The 20,252-nt window shown below is 32.2% G+C and overlaps 1 protein-coding gene across 8 annotated transcripts in view; it reads right to left on the minus strand.

Moving 5' to 3' along the window:
* The window catches only part of TUT7 (terminal uridylyl transferase 7), an 86,858-nt gene that overhangs the window by 52,967 nt on the left and 13,639 nt on the right, over positions 1-20,252 (minus strand). For 7 of the 8 annotated variants that reach the window (XM_074281656.1, XM_074281660.1, XM_074281655.1 and 4 more), the window contains 6 exons: positions 15,869-16,046; positions 10,141-10,229; positions 8,003-8,054; positions 5,036-5,105; positions 4,321-4,447; positions 1,779-1,898 (listed from right to left, as the gene is read on the minus strand). In XM_074281656.1, coding sequence (XP_074137757.1) covers positions 1,779-1,898; positions 4,321-4,447; positions 5,036-5,105; positions 8,003-8,054; positions 10,141-10,229; positions 15,869-16,046 — 636 coding nt within the window. The remainder of the gene's footprint in view (positions 1-1,778; positions 1,899-4,320; positions 4,448-5,035; positions 5,106-8,002; positions 8,055-10,140; positions 10,230-15,868; positions 16,047-20,252) is intronic. The other variant, XM_074281661.1, reaches the window with a different exon arrangement.

Genomic DNA, 20,252 nt, shown 5'->3' on the forward strand with positions numbered 1-20,252 from the left:
AAAGTTCGAATTGAATATTCAGATAAAGCATGTCCAGTAACATAAGGTTGGTAAATTAACATGGCATCTGGGATGAAAACAGGAACAGCTCTTTATCAAATATAGTGTTTTTTTACACTTATCCAAATTGAGTTCAAATGAGCAGGATTAGTTCTGGAAAGCTGCAAACTTCAGGACCTTCCCCATTGAAAGTAAATTCAGTCTTTTGCAACCCAACATCTCTAATTCAGTTCAGCTTTTTCCCTTTCTTTCACAATTCCCCAGTGGGAAGAGGGGATGAAAGGAAAAGAAAAAAGGAAGAAAAAGCTGGAGTAAGTGGGTACATGTCCTCTTTTTCCTTTAAGTAGAGTAAACAGTTATACTATTCCTAAGAGAATTTTGTAGATCTATAAAATGATTTATCAAAATATTATTTTGTACAGAAATACATAGAAAACATTTTTCTTTACATAACAGAAACCAGAATGGACAAAAGAAAGAACACTGGGTATGGAATCAGAAGACCTGAGTTTGAAACAGGGTCTGTCAAAATAATTTCATCAGTGCACTCCCAAGAGAGACAATGATGAATAACTTGGAAGTTAAGAGCAGAGGACTCCTGAGGATAACCAAATTACTATTTTCTGTAATTATTCATATTGTTGCACTGTCATTGTTTCAAAATAGTTCAAATGGCAGGATTTAAGAATTTACAAGTAAATTCAAGAAGATGTATTTATTTATATAAATATTGTGTATTTTCTCTACATTGTGCATATATGTATATTTAGGGTTGAGTGTACTTTTCTTTCAAGAATACACTCACATACACACTCCCTTCGATTTTATTGGGTATAAAACTCTTCCTGATAAGGAGAAATTGCTTCTCCCAAATTCATAAGACAACCTTTTTACAACCTAGTCTTAAGAGTTTCTGAGACAAGGCCAAATGATTGGCCAGGCTTACATGGCCAAAATGTATCTGATGCAGAACTGTAAACAGGTCCAAACTCATAGATCATCTCTCTATCCACTGTGCTTTTCTCTAGCTTACAATGTCTTAAAAACAAAAACAAAACACTTAAAATGTTCATATTTCTTTTGGGGGAAAAAGTCATAGAATAGAATGTAGTACATTCTCTTAGGTGCCTGACTTTTTTTCATAGAATGTAACAAATTAGTGATCAGTCTCTTAATTCTTCCTGCTTCTATTCTCCAACCAATTCTTCTAATCCATCTTTATGCAATGGTCTAGTCATGTCACTCCTTTGCTCAAAAATATTTAGTGATTCTCTATTGCTAACTATGCCTAGTTCAAACTGCTTTTTGTGGCACTCAAGGCTATTCACAATCTGGCACCACTCAAACTTTTAAACCATAACTCACATCACTCTTTAACATATAATGCTGTTTTTCAGAAAAAATATTATATTTCCTACATACCCAATGAACTCATTCAATTCTGTGCTTTTGCTTTTGTCACTTCCTGTGCTTTTGAATATCCTCTTTTCTTCATCAATTCCTACCCATCCTTTAAAGAGCAACTCTTTATTATGAGTTGCTTTCCCTCTCCCTCAACACTCAATCTCTAATGCATCTGATAATTTTATAAGGCTGTCTTGTTTAGAATTTGAATGTTTCCCAGTGCCTAAACATAATTAATTGAACTGAATTATCCTGATTAGGAAGGAAATATGAATTCAATGCTAAAACTGAGAAAACTCTGCTTTGAAGCAAATTTATTTATTGTAAAAGATACAATTTCATAATTAAAAAAAAAAAAAAAAAGTGAAACATACCCATGATCCTAGATATACAGGGAGAACTGGTTCTTTTCTTTGCTGAAGAAAGAAAATGGCCATTAGGGCAAATACGTAGGATGGTAAGCCTCCTTCTTCAGGATGATCTGTACAGCAAAGCTAAAAATAAAAAGGGGAAAAGTAGATGAGTATTTTCCTTAAACTTTTCATTCTCCAAGACTGGTTATATATATATATATATATATATATATATATATAAAAAAAAAAAAAAAAAAAAAAAACAAAACATTACTTTGAACCACCTGTTAAGAAAACCATGTAAGTAAAATGTGACATAGCACACTGGCTCCTCAAGAAATAGGTCATGAGAACATAGTGCTCAGTAAATCTGTTGAGTTGATCTGCTTTAAGGTCTAAGGTTCAGGTGGGTTACAATAGCAAGTCATTGGTTTATATCCTTACTGTGGGCATGGTTGACTTTCCCTTGTTGTTAATAATAATAGCTAGTATTTAGATCATATTAAGTTTTACAAATCTCTTCAAAGTTATATCATTTTCTTCTCACAATTATTCTGAGGTGGAAGCTATCAATTTTACATTTTTTAGATGAGGAAACCTAGTCAGAGAGATGTTATCTGACTGATCAAATTCACCCAACCAACAAATATGAGGCTAGACTTGAACTTCTTGACTCTAGGTCCAGTGTTCTAACCACTGTGCCACCAACTGCCTTCAGCTGTACACCCAATCTGGTTATTACAAAAGAAACTAATTGCTGTTGTTTATCCTTCATTCTTGAAGAAAAGCAATGACATTATGAATTAGTGTCTTGGTTTGTTCATGAGTTGAATTTAAATGAGGTAGGACTGCACAAAGTCATCAGCCTCACTCTCTCTCTCTTCCAGAATCATCAAAGTCCAGTGGCAGACAAAAGTCAAGATGACTGGTATTAGCCGAGAAGCTTATATTTTATAAAATGTTTTGGAGTTTGGGAGCTAGGTTGTTTATTTTATTTTAATCATTTTAATAACCCATCAATCATTTTCAAAAAGCGAGGATGATTTACTTTTTGACCTGTGTAATTTTCATTTATGATTTCTTGAAAATAAAGCTCTGAAACTCCCCTCCCCCTCCACAAAACAGGCTTTTAAAAAGCCCATTGTGTTTCAAATGGAGTTAACTTGTTTCAGTCATTTTTGACTCTTTGTGACCTAATTTGGGGTTTTCTTGGCAAAGATAACGAAATGGTATGCCATTTCCTTCTCTAGCTCATTTTATAAATGAGGAAACTGAGATAAATAGGATTGTTTTAAACCCTGGGTCACACTGGTAAGTAATGCTTGAGGATAGATTTAAACTCAGGAAAATAAGTCTTCCTAATGCCAAGTCTAGTACTCTTTCTACTGCACCATCTAGCTGACTATGAAATCACTTTGGCCTTCATTAGATGGCCAATAATCATTTGGTGCCTTTAGAATTCTGAGGATGTGAACAATTCAGGGTGATTAAGTACAATTTCTAATTACATTGGAAAATACCACACTGAAGTATAGTATTCTTTAGTTTAAAAAAACATGACTCATTGCCAATAATAAATGTAAATTATGTATGATGATCCAGGGACATGTAGTTTAGGAATAAAACCCACTGTGCCAGGACGGAGAACTGAATTTGAACCCTGGTTCTTATCATACTAGTTATGTGACCTTGAGCAAGCTTTGCCTCTGAGACTTGGTTTCCTCACCTATAAATGGTGGATGACAATCTTTTTCCCTGCTTACCTCATAAGGTTAGCAGGAAGGAGGTCAAAAGATAATATATAATTGTGATTCCTTTACATTATCATCATCATTCTACTGTTGCAACTTCAAGTCCATCAATTGTCATACAGATTGTCTCGGTCACTCTGTTTGAATACAAACTCATTTTTGGAAGAACCAATTAAGTTCAATTTACCGCCTGGAAACTCTTAGAACACCAGTGGATTCAAGTATATGTACTATACCACTATTATGAACACAATTCAAATTCATGAGTCATATATTGCTAATCTGATGGCTGGGTATAAAATGCAAAGGAACTGCTTTAATTCTTCTGCCAATTATACCAGAGAAAAAACCCTGATATTCCTGTTATTCAGTATCTAATCATCTATACTTCTAAATGTTAAAAGACAAATTGTACTACCACCTTAATTTAATTCTCTTCTATCAGTATTTCAATTACACTAACTTTAAAATCTCAGACATAGACATTCAGAATGCATACTGTCCCTGTTTGGGTCCCAAATCAAGAAAATATAATTAAAATGTAATATTTTGACTAATTTTTTTTTTAAAAGGAAGGCCACTCAAAGTTTAGAGTATACTGAAAAATTTTTAAGGAAATGAAAATATCAAAATTTCCATTCCTCCTTCAAATTTTAAGATTTCTTTCATTTGCCCAGAAAGTACTAATGTCTTAGATTCTGATATACATCCAAAATTTAAAAAATAAAAAAGGCTAAAAATGAAGCTTAATGCATGTGTAAATTTATCCTCATATAAAGACATATGATTATATTTAGAGGGACTATACTTACCTTTGCCCAGTACCTGAAGGCTATTACCAGAGACACCAGTTTAGGTTCTAGTTTTCCAAGTGCAGCTAAATGATTTGTAGTCAGACAAGCATTTTCATTTCCTGCACTCACTTTACAAATGAGGCCACTAAAACAGTGAAAAAACAAACCAATTAGGACTTAAGATAATCATAAAAATATGAAAACTTCATTTAGTGTTTTTAAAAAATTTACTAAGGTGAAACTATTTCATAGTTCAACTTATGAAAAATGTTTCTAAGAAACAGGAACAAGAATGAAAAAGCTAATTTCTATTAAAAACATACACAGTAGAACTGTGCATTATAAAAAAAAATGGGAGGAATACATCCAGGAAAAAGGAGGCATTCATAGCTACTGAGGAATCAGTGTTACTTTTTTATGTGACATATTCATGCTAACACATCATTACATCCAAAAATCCAAAAGTAGCCCATCAGTTTTAGTCATATAATTGAAATGGGTAAAAAATGTTTTCCCCCAACACTGTTTTCTCTGATTAGCTTAAAAAAAAAAAAAAAAAAAAAAGACTTCTACCAGAATTGCCCAAAATACAGTAAATGTCAATAGTAAATTTGTGAAATACTAATGTATGCATAAATTTATTCTGGCAATTGAATCACTTAGACAATTACATACATTTCCCTGTTGATTTATGTGACCTTAATGCCTATAAACAGTAGATACAAACTGAGACCTTTGTTTTTCTCGACACACCACCACTGGCACCCTAGCATGGAAATCTGCATCAATATCAATGAAAGATTCTGAGGAAAGAAAAAATAGTATGCATGTTAACAAAAGTTTTTGTAAAAATAGAACTTGATAAAGTATTAGAAGAGGTGTTTTTGATTTGGTCTTTTAAAAGAGAATTATAGAAAAAAGAAGAACTTCTAACCTATGTGTAAAAATGAAAGATATAAGTACTAGGGTCCAAGGATTCACATGATTTGTACAATTTTGTACAATTTCCTTTTTAAGATTGGGTCTCCCCATTTCACCCAAAATCTAATTGTAGCAGCAACTGAAGGTTACAAAGCAGTTGTTAACTGGTATGAAAGCTCTGATCTGTTCTATTTTTGACCTAGGAACACTTTTGTTTTTATAGGAAACCAGGTTAAATCACTGTTTCCTCCTTCCCTGATATTAGTGCCAGACACAATGTTGACACCCAATCAACTTTAGCCCTATTTCAACTTGGAATTCCTGAACTAAGGGACCCAACAAGCCTTACTCCTCAGTAGCTGTGTTTATTGGAGAGATTCTTTTCAACTCATATTTTTAAAATGCCATGGAAAAAGTTGATGGTTGGTTAGGAAAGCATGTACTACAAATTAGATTACACTACATATGTTTAAAGGTATAACAGGCTAAGAGATATTGAGATGACACTTAAGAATGTAGAAATACATAAGCATTACTAAAATTTGTTCTACTATTCTATAACAATTAACTTTCTTAACCATTTTTTAAATTATAGCTTTTTATTTACAAGATATTTGCAGGGGCAATTTTTCAGCATTGACAATTGCAAAACCTTTTGTTCTGATTTTTCCCCTCTTTCCCCCTCCCCCCATATGGCAGGTAGACCAATACATGCTAAATATATTAAAATATATGCTTAACCATTCTTAAAAGGAAGTTTTTAGACTTTATGCTAATAGCCTCTCTCCCCCATTACTAGTACTGATTTTGTATATAATTATATGAGAGGAAGCAAGTCTGGGATACTGGAGAAAGAACTGGTCCAGAAGCCATAAGACCTGACATCAAGTACTTTGCCTGTGCTATATCCTGTTCTGTGTGTGATCCTGAACAGATCAATCAGTCCTGCACCCCTCAAAGCTCTAAGCTGTTTTGTCATTGAGTAGTTCTCTCTGTAAATGAGTCCCAATTATCATCCCCATTCCAGTACTTCCAAGGAATACATGTATTTGTAGTCTTTCCTGCAAGCCCCTTAATAGCAGAGACTATTTCATTTTTTGTCTTTATATGATGGCTGAAACAGAATGGATTTTTAAAGCTTGTTGACTGATGAATTTTGGGCAAAATCAAAATGAGAAATGAAAAAGACCAACTTCAATGATAGTTATATTTCTACATTTTTTATAACTTGAACAAAGGTAGTAAATTAGTAGAGCTAGGATCTAAATCCAGCTCTTCTGACTTCCAAACCAGTGCTCTTTACATTATACCAACATAACTCAACTGCCTTGTCAATATAAATTTTCACATTTATCGCAACTGATATTCTATCGCAACTGATATATTCTACTCTGACCATAATAAACAAAAAAATGTTTTGCAACTTTTATCAACAATGGACAAAATGACAGATGATGCATGGATTGACCCTTCTGCTTATTTAAGAATTGGCTGCCAACTTTTCTTCTTTAGGGAATTTTAATTATGAAAATAGGATAAACCGCTTATGTCTACCTTTACTTCCTGGGCTCAATGCTGAAAGCTTTATTAAGAATATCTTTTATGCTGAGAGTCAGAAAATTAATTATTAGACAATGTTTTCCTTTACTTAGGAACTGAAGAAGTATTCCACTGAGAATAGTAGAAATATAAACAGTCACTGGTAGACTCTGCATTAACCAACTGATAAAACTTTAACTTGACTATAGACCACTTAAGGCTTGAAGCCAAGACGTGATTATGTAATATATGTGCATGTATGTTAAGGCTTTAATAGCAGTTAAAGGGAGAAGACATTTTACACATTTAAAAAAGTCCGTCAGTTATTTATTTCAAATGAAGCTTAACTTATTTTACTCATTACTATACAAGTTAGGGGGCTTGAAGATGCATGGTACAATGGAAACTTGTTTGGGAGTCAAGAGTCTTGGGCTAAGTTAGTCTCCTTAGGTCTCAATCTTTTCTTGTAGAAAATAAATGGGGGGTCAGCTAGGTGGTGCAGTGGATAGAGCACCAGCCTTGAATTCAGGAGGACCTGAGTTCAAATCTAGTCTCAGACACTTAATACTTCCTAGCTGCGTGACCCTGGGCAAGTCATTTAACCCCAGCCTCAGAAAAAAGAAAAAAAAAAAAAAAGAAAAGAAAATAAATGGGTTGGAGGTCAGAGTATTTGGACTAGATTATCTACAGGGTCTCTAAAATTCTATTATCTTTTATCCTTTTCTAACTTTATTAGAATGCATGATTCATAAAAGTCTTATATTCATCAGGGTCCAACCTATTATATTAAGTCAAATATATTATGATACAATCTAATTCTATTTTTTAATGTAGGAATAAGTTTCATTCATAAATATAATTATACTTAACAGACTATTTACAATAGAGCTATTAGCAGGACTGACAGAGTAAAAGAATACTACATTTGGAGTGTAATGGACTTAGGTTTAAATCCTATCTATCTTATGTGACTTGGGAGAATAAACATCATATTTAGGGTCTCAAATGAAATGAAATAAAGTGATAAGAGTAAGACTGTATGATAAAGAAGAGTTACTCTCCAGTTCTAAATCCTTTAATTTCCTATGAAATCAGAAATTCCCATAATTCACTCTTTATCTTTTATGCATATATTCAAATACTATACAATATCTTTTTTCCCCTTCAAAATGTCAGGATTAAATAGACAATTTAAACACAAAAGGAATGATTTTATGAGTATAAATGAAAAATATCTTACCACTGCTCTTTAAAATTTCTTGAATAAGTAAAAGCACATCTGGTTGAGTCATCTATAAAATAATTGAAATACATAAAAAAATGAGACAGCCAGTCCAAAAGTGTTTGTTTGTTTGGTTTTTTTAAAATCTCAAATGTGATGATATACAGTTCAAAACAGAAGTGTACATACTGGAATCCAAACAAAAAGCTGAATAATTACAAACGCATATATGCATTAGATATTTATTCTTTAGGACATAAAACTTTCCCTTTTAAACTATGATGAAGGTAGCCAAAACAACAACTATTACATAGTTACACTTTGGAAAGCTGGCATCTAGGCAACTGGAATATTAAATAACTAATAGTACCTCACCTGTGGAAGACTTTGGGGAAGAGCTGATACAAAGACACAAGGATCAACTAAGTAGTATTACGATTGGGTGGATAACTGATCAGAATATTCGAAGGTTAAAGGCTTCCAATTTTCAATTTATGATTGGTTGGTGAGTTGCCCAAGTAGCCATAAAAACCAATCCCCATGGGTATGCAGAAAACTAGGGAAGCTAAAGTGAACAGAGCATTAGCAGTACAGGGGGAAAGGGAGGGAAATTAGTGAAATACAGCAGGCAAGGGGAAGACTTCAATACTGGCATCAATCTGCATTTCCATTTCTGTTCTCTAGAACAATTAGTTCCTCTACTGTGCTAGGTAAACAAAGATAATACAATTAAAAGAGGGGCTTTTCAGTTTTTACTCAGAGACACAACTATACAAAGAAAAACCTAGCAAAGTTCCTGAGTGCATTTATATATTCTAAATTGCAAAAAAATTACCTGCTATAGAATAAATGTCTAACATATTCTGTGAGTTTGGGATAGTTTTTCCATTTATGAGCAATAAAAAGAAGAGGCTACTGAAGATTGAGGAAGCATAAAAGGGATTAAATTAGATAATGGGAGAGGGAGATCCCTTCTAGCTTTTAAACAGGTTTGCTATGTAGAAAAATCTGCATGAATCAGAAGTCCTGAGTACCAGGCTCAGCTCTCCTGCTACCTCCAGGCGTGAATGAGTAAATTACCCTCTTTGGGTCTTAGTTTCCTCACCTGTAAATGAGGAGAAAGGGAGGTAGTAAACTAAGTGCTATCTAAGGTTCCTTTCTGTTCTAAAATTCTATCATCAGAATCTTTATAAATCATATAAATACAAGGTAAATATTAGTCCTTAAAACTTCAGATAAGTAATCCACAACTATTACCAAATGGCACATAATTAAAAAGAACAATTGGATTAGAATGGCAGCTTTTAAAATATGGCCGATGAATTCCTAGGGGTCCCCAGGTTAAAACTTTTTTGCAACAATATTAAGACATTATTTGTCTATTAAAATACTTCGTTTTCTAACTATTTATCTGTGTGAGGCTGGATTTTCTTCTTTTACTTCAACCAAAACAACATATAGCAATAGATTGAATATAGAAGCAGAGATAAAAATGCAGTTGTCTTCTATTAAGTCTGACAGAGTGATTTGAAAAAATATGTAAAATTATATCACTTCTCATTAAATATTTTTGTTGGTAAAGTTATTTTTCATATGTTAACATGTAATGAGTTTATTACTGTTTTTTAAGTAAATTAAAAATTTATTTAAATTTTTCAGTTTTAATTTCTAATATGGTAAAAATCAGTAGTTAACAGCCTCATTTAAACAAGTTTTGAGTGCCTTAATAATTTTTCAGAATGTAAAAAGATCCTGTGACCAAAAAGTTTGATAACCATTTGACTAGAAAATGAAAGAACATTGGACTGTTTGATATAGACACTCCCTGTGAGCAAAATTTATAGATCTTTATAACCATAATGATAACATAAATAGCAGCTTAGTAACTATTGATAGAAACTAATAAGAATGTAAATTTAAAAATAAAATTTCATTAAATCAAGGAATATTTGCAAGTTGTAGCAAACTGCTACCACTAAAGATAAGGTGAAATGTCTGAGGAGAAAGCAGGCACAATTTTATTTAAAGCTAATATCTGAAACCACTCCAAAGAGAGTGCACAAAAAAAGTTAAGAATATATTCTTATAGAAATCATATTCATAAATATTTCACCACAATTTGTTTTGGTTTTAGATTAAAAAAAATTCATACTCACAGTGGCTGGAAACTGAACATCAATGTTTAAGTCCGAATTTTTGAAACCAAATCTGCTATAAGATGACCCATACAATCTTAAAGAACAATCTAAAAATAAAAATACTCCTATCAGCAAAATTTATAAAAACTTACTGACAAAGGAGACAAGTTTTTATTTTTCCTCCCCAAAAAGAGAATCAAATTAAACAGATTTGCATATTAATATTACATTAAATTTTAGAACAAATAAGGAAGGAGTATCCAAGTTCAGTGTAGTTTAATTTCAGCCCTAAAGTATAACAATATTAATAAACCAAGAAATTTCCTTTTCAATTTACATTTCATGCTGAAAATTTCATAGATTTGCCCAATTTTCAGAAAATATTAGTAAATAAAAAATGTGACTAGAGATTCAAATACAGTGTATTTTTAAATATTTTTTAAATCCAACATTATTTTAAAACACAGAGACGTTAAAATCTAATTTTGGTTTAATATTTGAAACTTTCCTTAAAAGGAGTGGGACACAAATATAAACATTACTTTTCATTCTAACCCCACATTTATTTTCTTCTTTCATTCTTTTTTTTTTTTTAATTTTTTAAAAATCCTGTCAATTAACCATTTAGAGGCATTGTGGTGAAGTGGAAAGAGTAGCAGACTTGGAGACAAGAGGACCTGGGTTTGAATCCTGCCTCTTACTAGTTAGCTATGTGACTCTTCCTCTAGGATTTTAAGGTGAGGGGCTAACCTAAATGACCTCCAGGGTTAAATCCTACAACACTATTGTCTCTGAGGGTTGTTGTGAGGAAGGTGGTTTGTAAACTTTCAAGTCTTGTAAAAGTGTACACCAATACATTTTTGGGAAATAAATCATGGAAAAGATTCTTTTGTAGCTGAACCATTCAAGTAATACCTCGCAAAGTATACAAATATGTCACAAAAATATTTACACAAAATAATCACTTTAGAGAGAACAACTCTTTAAGAATACTTACAATGGCATAGACTGAATTTAAAAGACTATACAAGACAGGACACATTCCCCTTTCCAGTAGATCGAGCCTCAAGGAAATGCAGTTTCTGGCAAAATATTTTAAGTTTATATTCTTTATTTGTACTGTGCAACTTAATTTTGAGATTACTATTTTTCTGTGAGAAAATTAGTTTTTTCTTCATGTAATTAAAAAAATTTGTTTTGGTTGTTTTCATGTGACATTATTTCTTGGGATTACATTTTTCCATTACATGACCATCCAATTTAATAATTGGAGAATAATTTATGTTACAGCCAACTTTTCAGAAAAGCATTTATTGCAGAAAGTAAGGCACATGATTGATATAACAAGAAGGAAAAAAAAAGTTTCCTTTATTTCTAGGCAAGTACGCATGAACCTTATAGTACTGTTAAAGATACAAAAGAATTAACAGTACTTTGAGACATAATCAATGATTTTTTTTATAATGCTGTGACAACTACACCCAAAATCATTTGTTTAAACTATCACAGGAAAAACAAAACACAATAAAAAAAAAATGAAAAATCTAAAACAGGAGAGGTGTTACATAATACTGACAACTTGAGAAACCAGTTTTACAATGAATAAGCTCACAAAAAAAAATCTTTTCTAAATTCATTTACAATTGTTTCTAAAAGAACTAGTTCATAAGATTTAAAGATCATTTAATACAACCAAATTTACAAATGAAAACTCAATTTACAAACTGAGATCCAAAGAGGAAAAATGAATCCCTCTAAGTCATACAGTTAATATCGGAGAACCAGGATTTGAACTCAGAGCTTGAGACTCCAAATCCAGTGATCTTTCCATTTCACCATACTGCCTCTGTGGCTTAGCTAAACTTACTTTTCCACATGCAAAAGTCAGTGATCAAAGATCTACCTTTAATCTATACTAGATAAATCTTTGATCTCACAGATTACAATGTTCCTTCCAGCAGTGCAGTACACAACATATCCCATGTCTACTAACCTTTTTGGTTACTAACCTCCATCATTGTGAATTCACACAACTTTTGAGGTCTTTATTCTAGGCTCTAAATGGACTGACATTATGTCAGCACCAACAAAGTATGCAAGTTGTCTTTTCCAGTTATTATTTAAATATAATCTTGTATACATTATGTTATTGGTAATTTGTTGTAGCCTATATATATATATATATATATATATATATATATATATATATATATATATATATATATATATATATATATATATATAAAACCTTTTGGTTAATTCCCAACTCTAATGCTTTGGAAGAATGTGGTATCCCATGATTTGCAGTCATATAATACCAATAGAAGAATACCAGTATAAAAAATAAGAGTTTTTATTTCAGAGAGAAGTTTGGGAGTAATGTAAAGTTTCCCAAATGTAATCCAGCCAGCTATCTTCCTTCTTTTCAATTTGGTGTTCAATTTACTGTCCTTTTGTAGACCATGTTTCATATAATAACCGAAGGATTAATTCTATGTACTGACCACATTTTTTTTATAAATGCTAGTTTCTTCATGTTTGGTTCAATCTTTTGAGTGAATTTGGATTTTTATTTAGGAGGCTGCAATATTTGGGGTATGATGCAATTAACACAATAAGAACCTTAAACAGAAACATCTGGAGGTCTTCACTGTCTAAAAAGAAAACAATTGATTTCTTCAATTTGGAATTTACACTGGATATCCTAGCTAACAGGCTAGCAAACACCTGTTTTTATACATTGTTTGATATTATTAAGTAGGTTATTAAATTCAATAGATACTTTTGGAATAAAAGGCTGCTGAACTCAATTTTAAAACACTAATATATGCATGAGGTATCTTATTGGAGTGCCTTTACAGGAACATTATTCTTTATTTTATCTTTAAAAAAAATTAATGAGTACATACTGAGATTTTTTATTCTGGAGGCTACATGGATATAAATAAGACATGATATGCCATAGAATATAATTTGCAAAGTCCTGCTCATTTCTCTCATACCTTCACCAAAGATGCTCTCAATTTTTTGTGGGCCACTTTCATATTTCATATAGATAGGGGAAACAGATATATGGTTCAGGAGTTGCTATTTTGTCAGCTCCCTTTTTTGAATAGTAATAATGACCATGATAATTTCCCCCCTTCAAAATATTATTTATTGATATTCTTTCCTTTTTATTACAGTGTAATTTCCCCCAAATACTTGCCTGTACTATACAGATATTATACAACAATTTGTGCAACAAAAATGGTTGTATCTAAAAATGTGTCCCTTATTTTCTCCCTCCACTTAACCTTATTTTATTTTTTCCAATGTATCCTTATTCTTATAGTTCACCATGTGTCTGTCAAAAAAAAACTGAGGCATACATCTTTCTTCTGAAGCCACCAGTAATCACTGAGGGTTCTGAAGTGTTTCAAGGTGGGTTATTTTTGTGTTTTATATTATTGTTACTCATCATATAAGTCATTCTTCTGATTCTGCTTTTATTTTACTCTGCATCATTTTATACAAATCTTCTTAATTTTCTCTGAATTCTTCATATTAGTTATTTCTTCTGGCACAGTAATCAATTATATTTCTATATTACAACTTTTTCAGCCATTCCCCACTCAATAAGCACCCACTTTTCTTTTACTTTTTTGCTACTACAAAAAAATGTTGCTATAAATATTTGTGTAAGTGAGAGATGCTTCATCTCCTTGGAATATATGCCTATTAGCAGTTACAACTGTGTCAAAAGATACATAAAGTTGAGTAACTTTAGTATAATTCTAAAACATTTCCCAGAAAAATTTCTAGTTCTACCAGTAATACATGAATATACCTGTATTTCCACAATCCCTATTTACCATTTTCTTCATCCTTTTTAAATATTTAGTAACTTCCTCTTTTTGAAGTATTCAACTTGTCATTTCTCACATAGATTTGGATATCACTTGGTCTGGTCCAAGTCTTCTTCTCATCTTTGTTTTCTTCAATGCCACTATAAATTTTCTAATATAATATATCGGTAACTGTGATTTTAAGAATTCCAGAATGGTGATTTTACTTTAAAGGTGAAAATAACTTGTCAAAGAAATCTTGACATCTTATTCATCCTCTAGAATCCTCTCCTCATCTGATGTCTTTGTTCTAATTTCATGCTTAAATGTTCTTAGTTAAATAGGTTTCTTGCCAAATGTTATTTTGTTTTCTCCATCATTGTAGTTCCCTGTTTTATGAAGTAAAATAGTCTCCTGCTATTCTCATTTATAGTATTCTTAAAATGATTTTATATTCTAAAGTGGTTCTACCCTATCTTTCTGTCCAGAAAGGAGATTGCTGGCTAACTTTTTAGGCTCTTTTGGTTTTCTCATTATGGACAACAGTTTATGTCATATTGGAGCTGTTTTAGTTAGATGTGATATTTTCTTAATTTTAGTCATTTTTCTGACAAGGTATTATTTCTGATTTTTGCTCTAATAAATTAACAGTCTGAATAGAAAGAGACAGCTTATTTGATAACAGTTTCCGATATGAATAATTAGTTGTTCACTGTTAAAATATAACAAATTTTTTTTTAAAATTATGCTATTTAGTGCTTAAAGTCTCCCAACTTTCTTCCCCCCAAAAGTGTTTATGATATGTAGCAGTGAGACTTTTGTGTAATCTGTAAACCAGTGGTTCTCTTATCATTTTAAAAATTCTGAGCTGTATTTTGTTCTTCATACCATTTTTGCACTGAAGTTAACTGTCAATGTTTTATAATGGCTTAATTTGGAGGGTCTTCAAAGCTCTTTGCTTGCAACAGATAAACAAATTAAAATTATCTTTGGGGTGGTCTTTTTGCTTATGCTCATTATGAGTCCAACAAAACAAGATGACCCACTGCCCCATGCTTTTGATTAGAAAAAAAAAAAAAAGATAAAACCAATTTTTATCAACTCTTCTATTTGTCTTTTCAAGAAGAACCCAGGAATTATTCTTTCATTTTACTATAAATTCATTTTATTTTATTACAGTTTGTCAGGAAATCATCAACAGTATTAAGATTCAGTTCATCTAGCAATGTCTCCATTCACACATTCCTGGATGATGATTTCATAGCTTTATAGAGAGCCTAAAACTGTGATTATAATACTGTTTTATTAGAGGAGAAGGGGCTTATATATAACTATCATTTTGTGTTTTAATTTCACAGATTGCCATGACTAGAGAATTCATCACTTATCAGCCAGTTTACTAGTGATGAGCCTCTTGGTATTTAGCCAGGCTTGTCTTAAAAAAAAAAAAAGAAAAAAAAAGCAGGTTCCCAGGAACACAGTCAAACTCTTTCTAGCATGGTAGAACCCTCCAAAGTTTATACCCCAATGGTATACAGCCTTTGAGAACCCAGGCTCTATATAATAAAGAGATATTAGATTAGTATTTTTGTCCAATGACAAAAATTTTGGCTTTTACAATTTATAGACATTTTATATGTCCATATTTAAACTTAACATAAGAGATATTAAAACATGAGAACTTTATGTTGACAATCAAACATGGAAAAACGGCATCTGTGATTTAAAAAAAAAAGTCTTAAAGAACCACCATTTACTGTAGCTTGCACAAGTAATTTCACCTTGGATGTGGACAATATATAGAAAGAGCTTCAGAATAGACCATGTCCATTTCCCTTAATGGTAAAAAATCACCACCAGTGAGTAATGCAAGAGAGCTAATTTTACTATATAAATCAAAAGGCAAGTCTAGAGAATACCTGGTAACTTCTGATGGAACAGTTTTTCCATGGTTTGTTTTATTTCAAGTCTTTGTTCTAAGTCTTCATTATTTAAGCCAAACTCCTCTACCACTTTGTCAATGGCAACACCAATAGCTTTTATCTGGGAGGGTGTTGGTGGAGGCAAGGTAGTAAGCAGCTGTTCTTCATGTTTTTCCTTAAGATAAATTGTTAGATTAAGCACTTAGAAAGAACAATTAAACACATACTAATTCATTCTAATACTTCACTAAGGCAAAGCCCAAGAGAGGTTTTTGAAGTTCCCTTTAATATTCCCTCACCCTTTACCCAGCTGTTGTTTTAGCTTTAATATGTGTGTTACCTGGATAAGTGATAGGAGGAAGAATTAAAGAGAAAAATTATAGGAACACTTAAAAGTGGTAAATATATAATGATATCCTTTATTACTGATGTGGTCTAAATATACATATGCAACTCTTTAAATATATAAATGTCTAGTACCTGACTGATGGAATTTCATACATAACAAGAAATCATGTTAGAGCCTACTGGGCAGTACCTTCATACTTACTCTGATGGATCCAATTTCTTAAACAGTGTAGGGATCATCTCTCGATGAGGATAGCAAGGTATAAATGACCTCCCATCCTGTGATTCTTATATGTATCTGGGCATAAATCTTCCAGAGGATCTATCTAATGTGCTTGAGATCTCTGATTCTGATTTTGTGGATACCGTTACATTTTTTGTGGCCATCTATTAATCTTAGCTCTAGCTATAATACTAGTCAGTCAACCTGATTCTTTATGCTTTTGCATTAACTTTTGCACACAAATCAATCATCAGTTGTAATATGTTGCTGTCTACTTGGTCCTACTGTGTCTTTCCATTTTATTTTGGGTCACTTGTAATTATGAAGTCCATAATCTGTGGCCATGTGATGTTATGCAAATATTATTTATGGTGAAAAGATAATTTGTGCATCACAGAGAAGCTTGGGATCACTGAAAGTACTGTATTGTTTGTTACTTTTGCAGGTCATTTTTTCTCCTCTTTTGAAAATTCCTTATTATAAGGGTGGCTTTCTAAGAGGGAGATGGAGAGATGGGATTTTTAAAACAAGGGAAACATAAATGATATGAAAACAAGATGCATCAATAACATTTTATATCAAAATTTTCCAAATGGAATACTGTCAATCCTTTTCAATTGTAGGTTTAGCTCACTGTTCATCTAAGTTATGTGCCAAAAATAGACAGATTAGCTCAACAGTAATCCTATGTCTGGATAATAAATATTGCTCATCTAATTTAGGGAAGGGTTAGGTGCAAGTAAATAAGCTTATCTCACTTGAGAAATCACAGATCCCCATAGAAGAGTATTCACTTGCAATCAGCAGTAATCCCCAAATGGAGTATTTAGTTTCAAATCACTAAAGAATGAAAAAGAATTCTAAAGGGAATGGAGAATTTTGGTAAAGTGATTTTGAATTGCTTGAGGGAGATCTTTGAAAGATCTTTGTCAAAGGAGGAGGAATTGAGCTGAAGGAGTAAAAGGACTTAAAGGGAAGAACTCAAGAAGACCCCAGGGTAGAAAGAGATGAGTAAGAATTAGCAGATAAAAAGGTAAATTGGTGAAACAAGTAAGTAGCAAGAGTGATAAATTGGTAAGGTAAAGGGGAAAAAGTTAGGTGTGAATGTCAAGGTGATAAGAAAAGTGACAACTGTAGAGCTAAAGATCCTCATAAACAAAACTTCCGGTGGCCACAGTTCTCCAGAATAGCAGAGTCAGAATGACAAAGAGTGGCATTTCTTATAACAATGATATGACTAGATAAGGATCTATCCTAGAAGATAAAGTAAAGAATACCTTTTCACATTCCAAGCCAGTGTTCTTTAAAAAACAAAAAACAAAAAACAAAAAAAAACACACAAAACTGAAGAAGTTTCAATGTGAAAACAAAAAGAAATAAGAGGATACAGAGGAAAATCCTGACATGAGCCAGAAAAACTGAAGAGTAGAAAAGTCATAATCTAGAAAGTAACAGGGAAAAAGGCCACAGAACCATTAGGGCTATATACTAAACTGGATAAGAAGTAAATAGCTACTTATAGTTCTAGTAATGATGATATGTGAACACAGATACTGCCAGGTATGAGATTATCCAGTTAAGGTTCAAGGAAAAAGATATGAAAAGAGGAGGTTATTAACCATCTGCTGATAGATAACAAGGCAATCATTTGTCAGCTTAACTATAATAGAGATGTCAGATGTCTTCCTAAGGTATTTATCCAGAACATAAAAAGACTTGTAAAACTAGATGACAATTAACAACTTATGATGAATTATATAGGAACAAATGATAGTGCCAAAATGAATCTAGAAAGCATTGCTAAAAATTATTTAACCTTTTGTAAGAAACTAAAATCCTTATAGACAGAAATGATGTTTTCATCACCACTAGTAACTACAGGCCAGAACTTCTGTAAGAGATTAAAATACAGAAATAACTTCCCCCTAGAGAATGGTAAACTGTATCTTACAAAGGAATAATAAAAACTTACATTCTTGTAGTTTTACAAATCTATTCAAAATAGTCTTAAACAGAAAAAAGGGGGAAGAAATCTGCTTATGTATAGCTACAACATTGTAAGGAGATAGTTAGAAATTCACAACAAACAAAATCCAAGACGACAGAAATAAAACCCATAGTCCCAGTAGTCTATGCACAGATGTGCAGCATGCCTGTGAATGTGCCTATGTGTGTGACTGTGTGTGTGAAGTAAACAAAACTAGAGAGCCAAAGGCAAGAAAACAAATGAAACTTAACAGACATCACTGAGAATTGGTAGAATGAGATCTGTGACTAGAGCTTGATCTGAATGGACATAACTTATTCAAAAGGGCCAGGATAAGAAAATAAGGGAACATGTTGAATTGGAACATGGAAGCCTGATAAAGAACATCTAGATGAAAACCAATTAAGGAAGAAACAGAAATAATAGCAGGAAATATTACATTCTTTCTGGACAGAAGGAAAAAACAAGTAAGTGAATTTGGAAAAAAAGATTATCTGAACATGATATAACAGGCAACTTCAATTACATATTTATCTAATGGAGTTTCCTCTCTGCCAAAAGTAGAACAGCTAATAATTTTTCAGAAAATTTTAAAGATAATTTCATCCTCTGAATGGAGAATCCAATCCCATGACTGATTTTCATGAACAAGTAGGAAGTGGCTACTTGGGGTAGAAATAATGGAAAATTTATGAAGTGACTACTCTGTATTAGAATCTGTGATGGAGAAGAAAAGGAAAGTTGAACAATAGTATGATATGTACCCCAGATTCCTAGAGAGATTTTAAAGAAAGGTCATTAATGTAAATGCCCAGGTAAGAGACAACTCAGCAAATTTTAAAAGTATAGAAAATGGAAGCAAGAGTAGTAACAGAGAATGAATAAAGTATCCTATGAGAATAGTATCAGGAATGGTGAAACTTAGAATAAACTGAAGCTTAAAACCTTAGGTTTTAAGTTATTTTGAGGGGGAAAAAAAGGTGATTAGAAAAAGTAGGAAAAAAAATGGTGGAATTAATCCCTAGATAGTGAGATAGTAAGAATCCCAAATAGGCAGGTACGCTTAATAAATTTAAATCCCCAGATCCAGACTAGTAGCTATTGATTGTAATTTGTACAAGATCATGGAGAATAAGCAGGAGTGATGAAAGGTAAATGTTCTCATTTTTGAAAATGGGACAGAATTTATAAATTCTACTTTGATTTCAAATGCTGGCAAAAAATGAAGTATTACTAAAAGCACAGTTAGTGAACATCCAAAGAAGGAGACAGTAATTACAAAGAGCTAGCACTGATTTGTCAAGGATAGGTTATACCAGACTTTCCTTATTTATTTTTGATAATATTACTAGACTGACAGGATATAATTTAACTTAATCAATCAAAAAGCACTTATCAAGCAATATACGAGGAGTATTATTGCGAGGTATTGAGGATAGAAAAACAGGAAGAATGTCTCTCATAATATTCTAGAGGAAAAGATGTGGGTTGGATGATGGTAAAATTTTCTGTGTAATGTCAGAGATTTGTGAGGGTATAGCTAACCTGATGGATTAGTCAAAATTTGATGAGTCTCTTGACAGGCCAGAATGTTGAACCAAATCTAGTAAGATGAAGTTCAATGGGGAATATGTAAACATATCAAGGTTATTCACACACACACACACACACACACACACACACACACACACACACACACATATATATGTAGGTATGCATGTGTGTATTCATATATATGTACACACACATAAACACATATGTATTCAACTTTACATAAGCCTACATCTCCTCCTCCCCCCAAATACATATTAACTTTACCATAC

The sequence above is a fragment of the Sminthopsis crassicaudata genome, chromosome 1 (genome assembly GCF_048593235.1).
Source record: "Sminthopsis crassicaudata isolate SCR6 chromosome 1, ASM4859323v1, whole genome shotgun sequence".
Classification (NCBI taxonomy): Eukaryota; Metazoa; Chordata; class Mammalia; order Dasyuromorphia; family Dasyuridae; genus Sminthopsis; species Sminthopsis crassicaudata.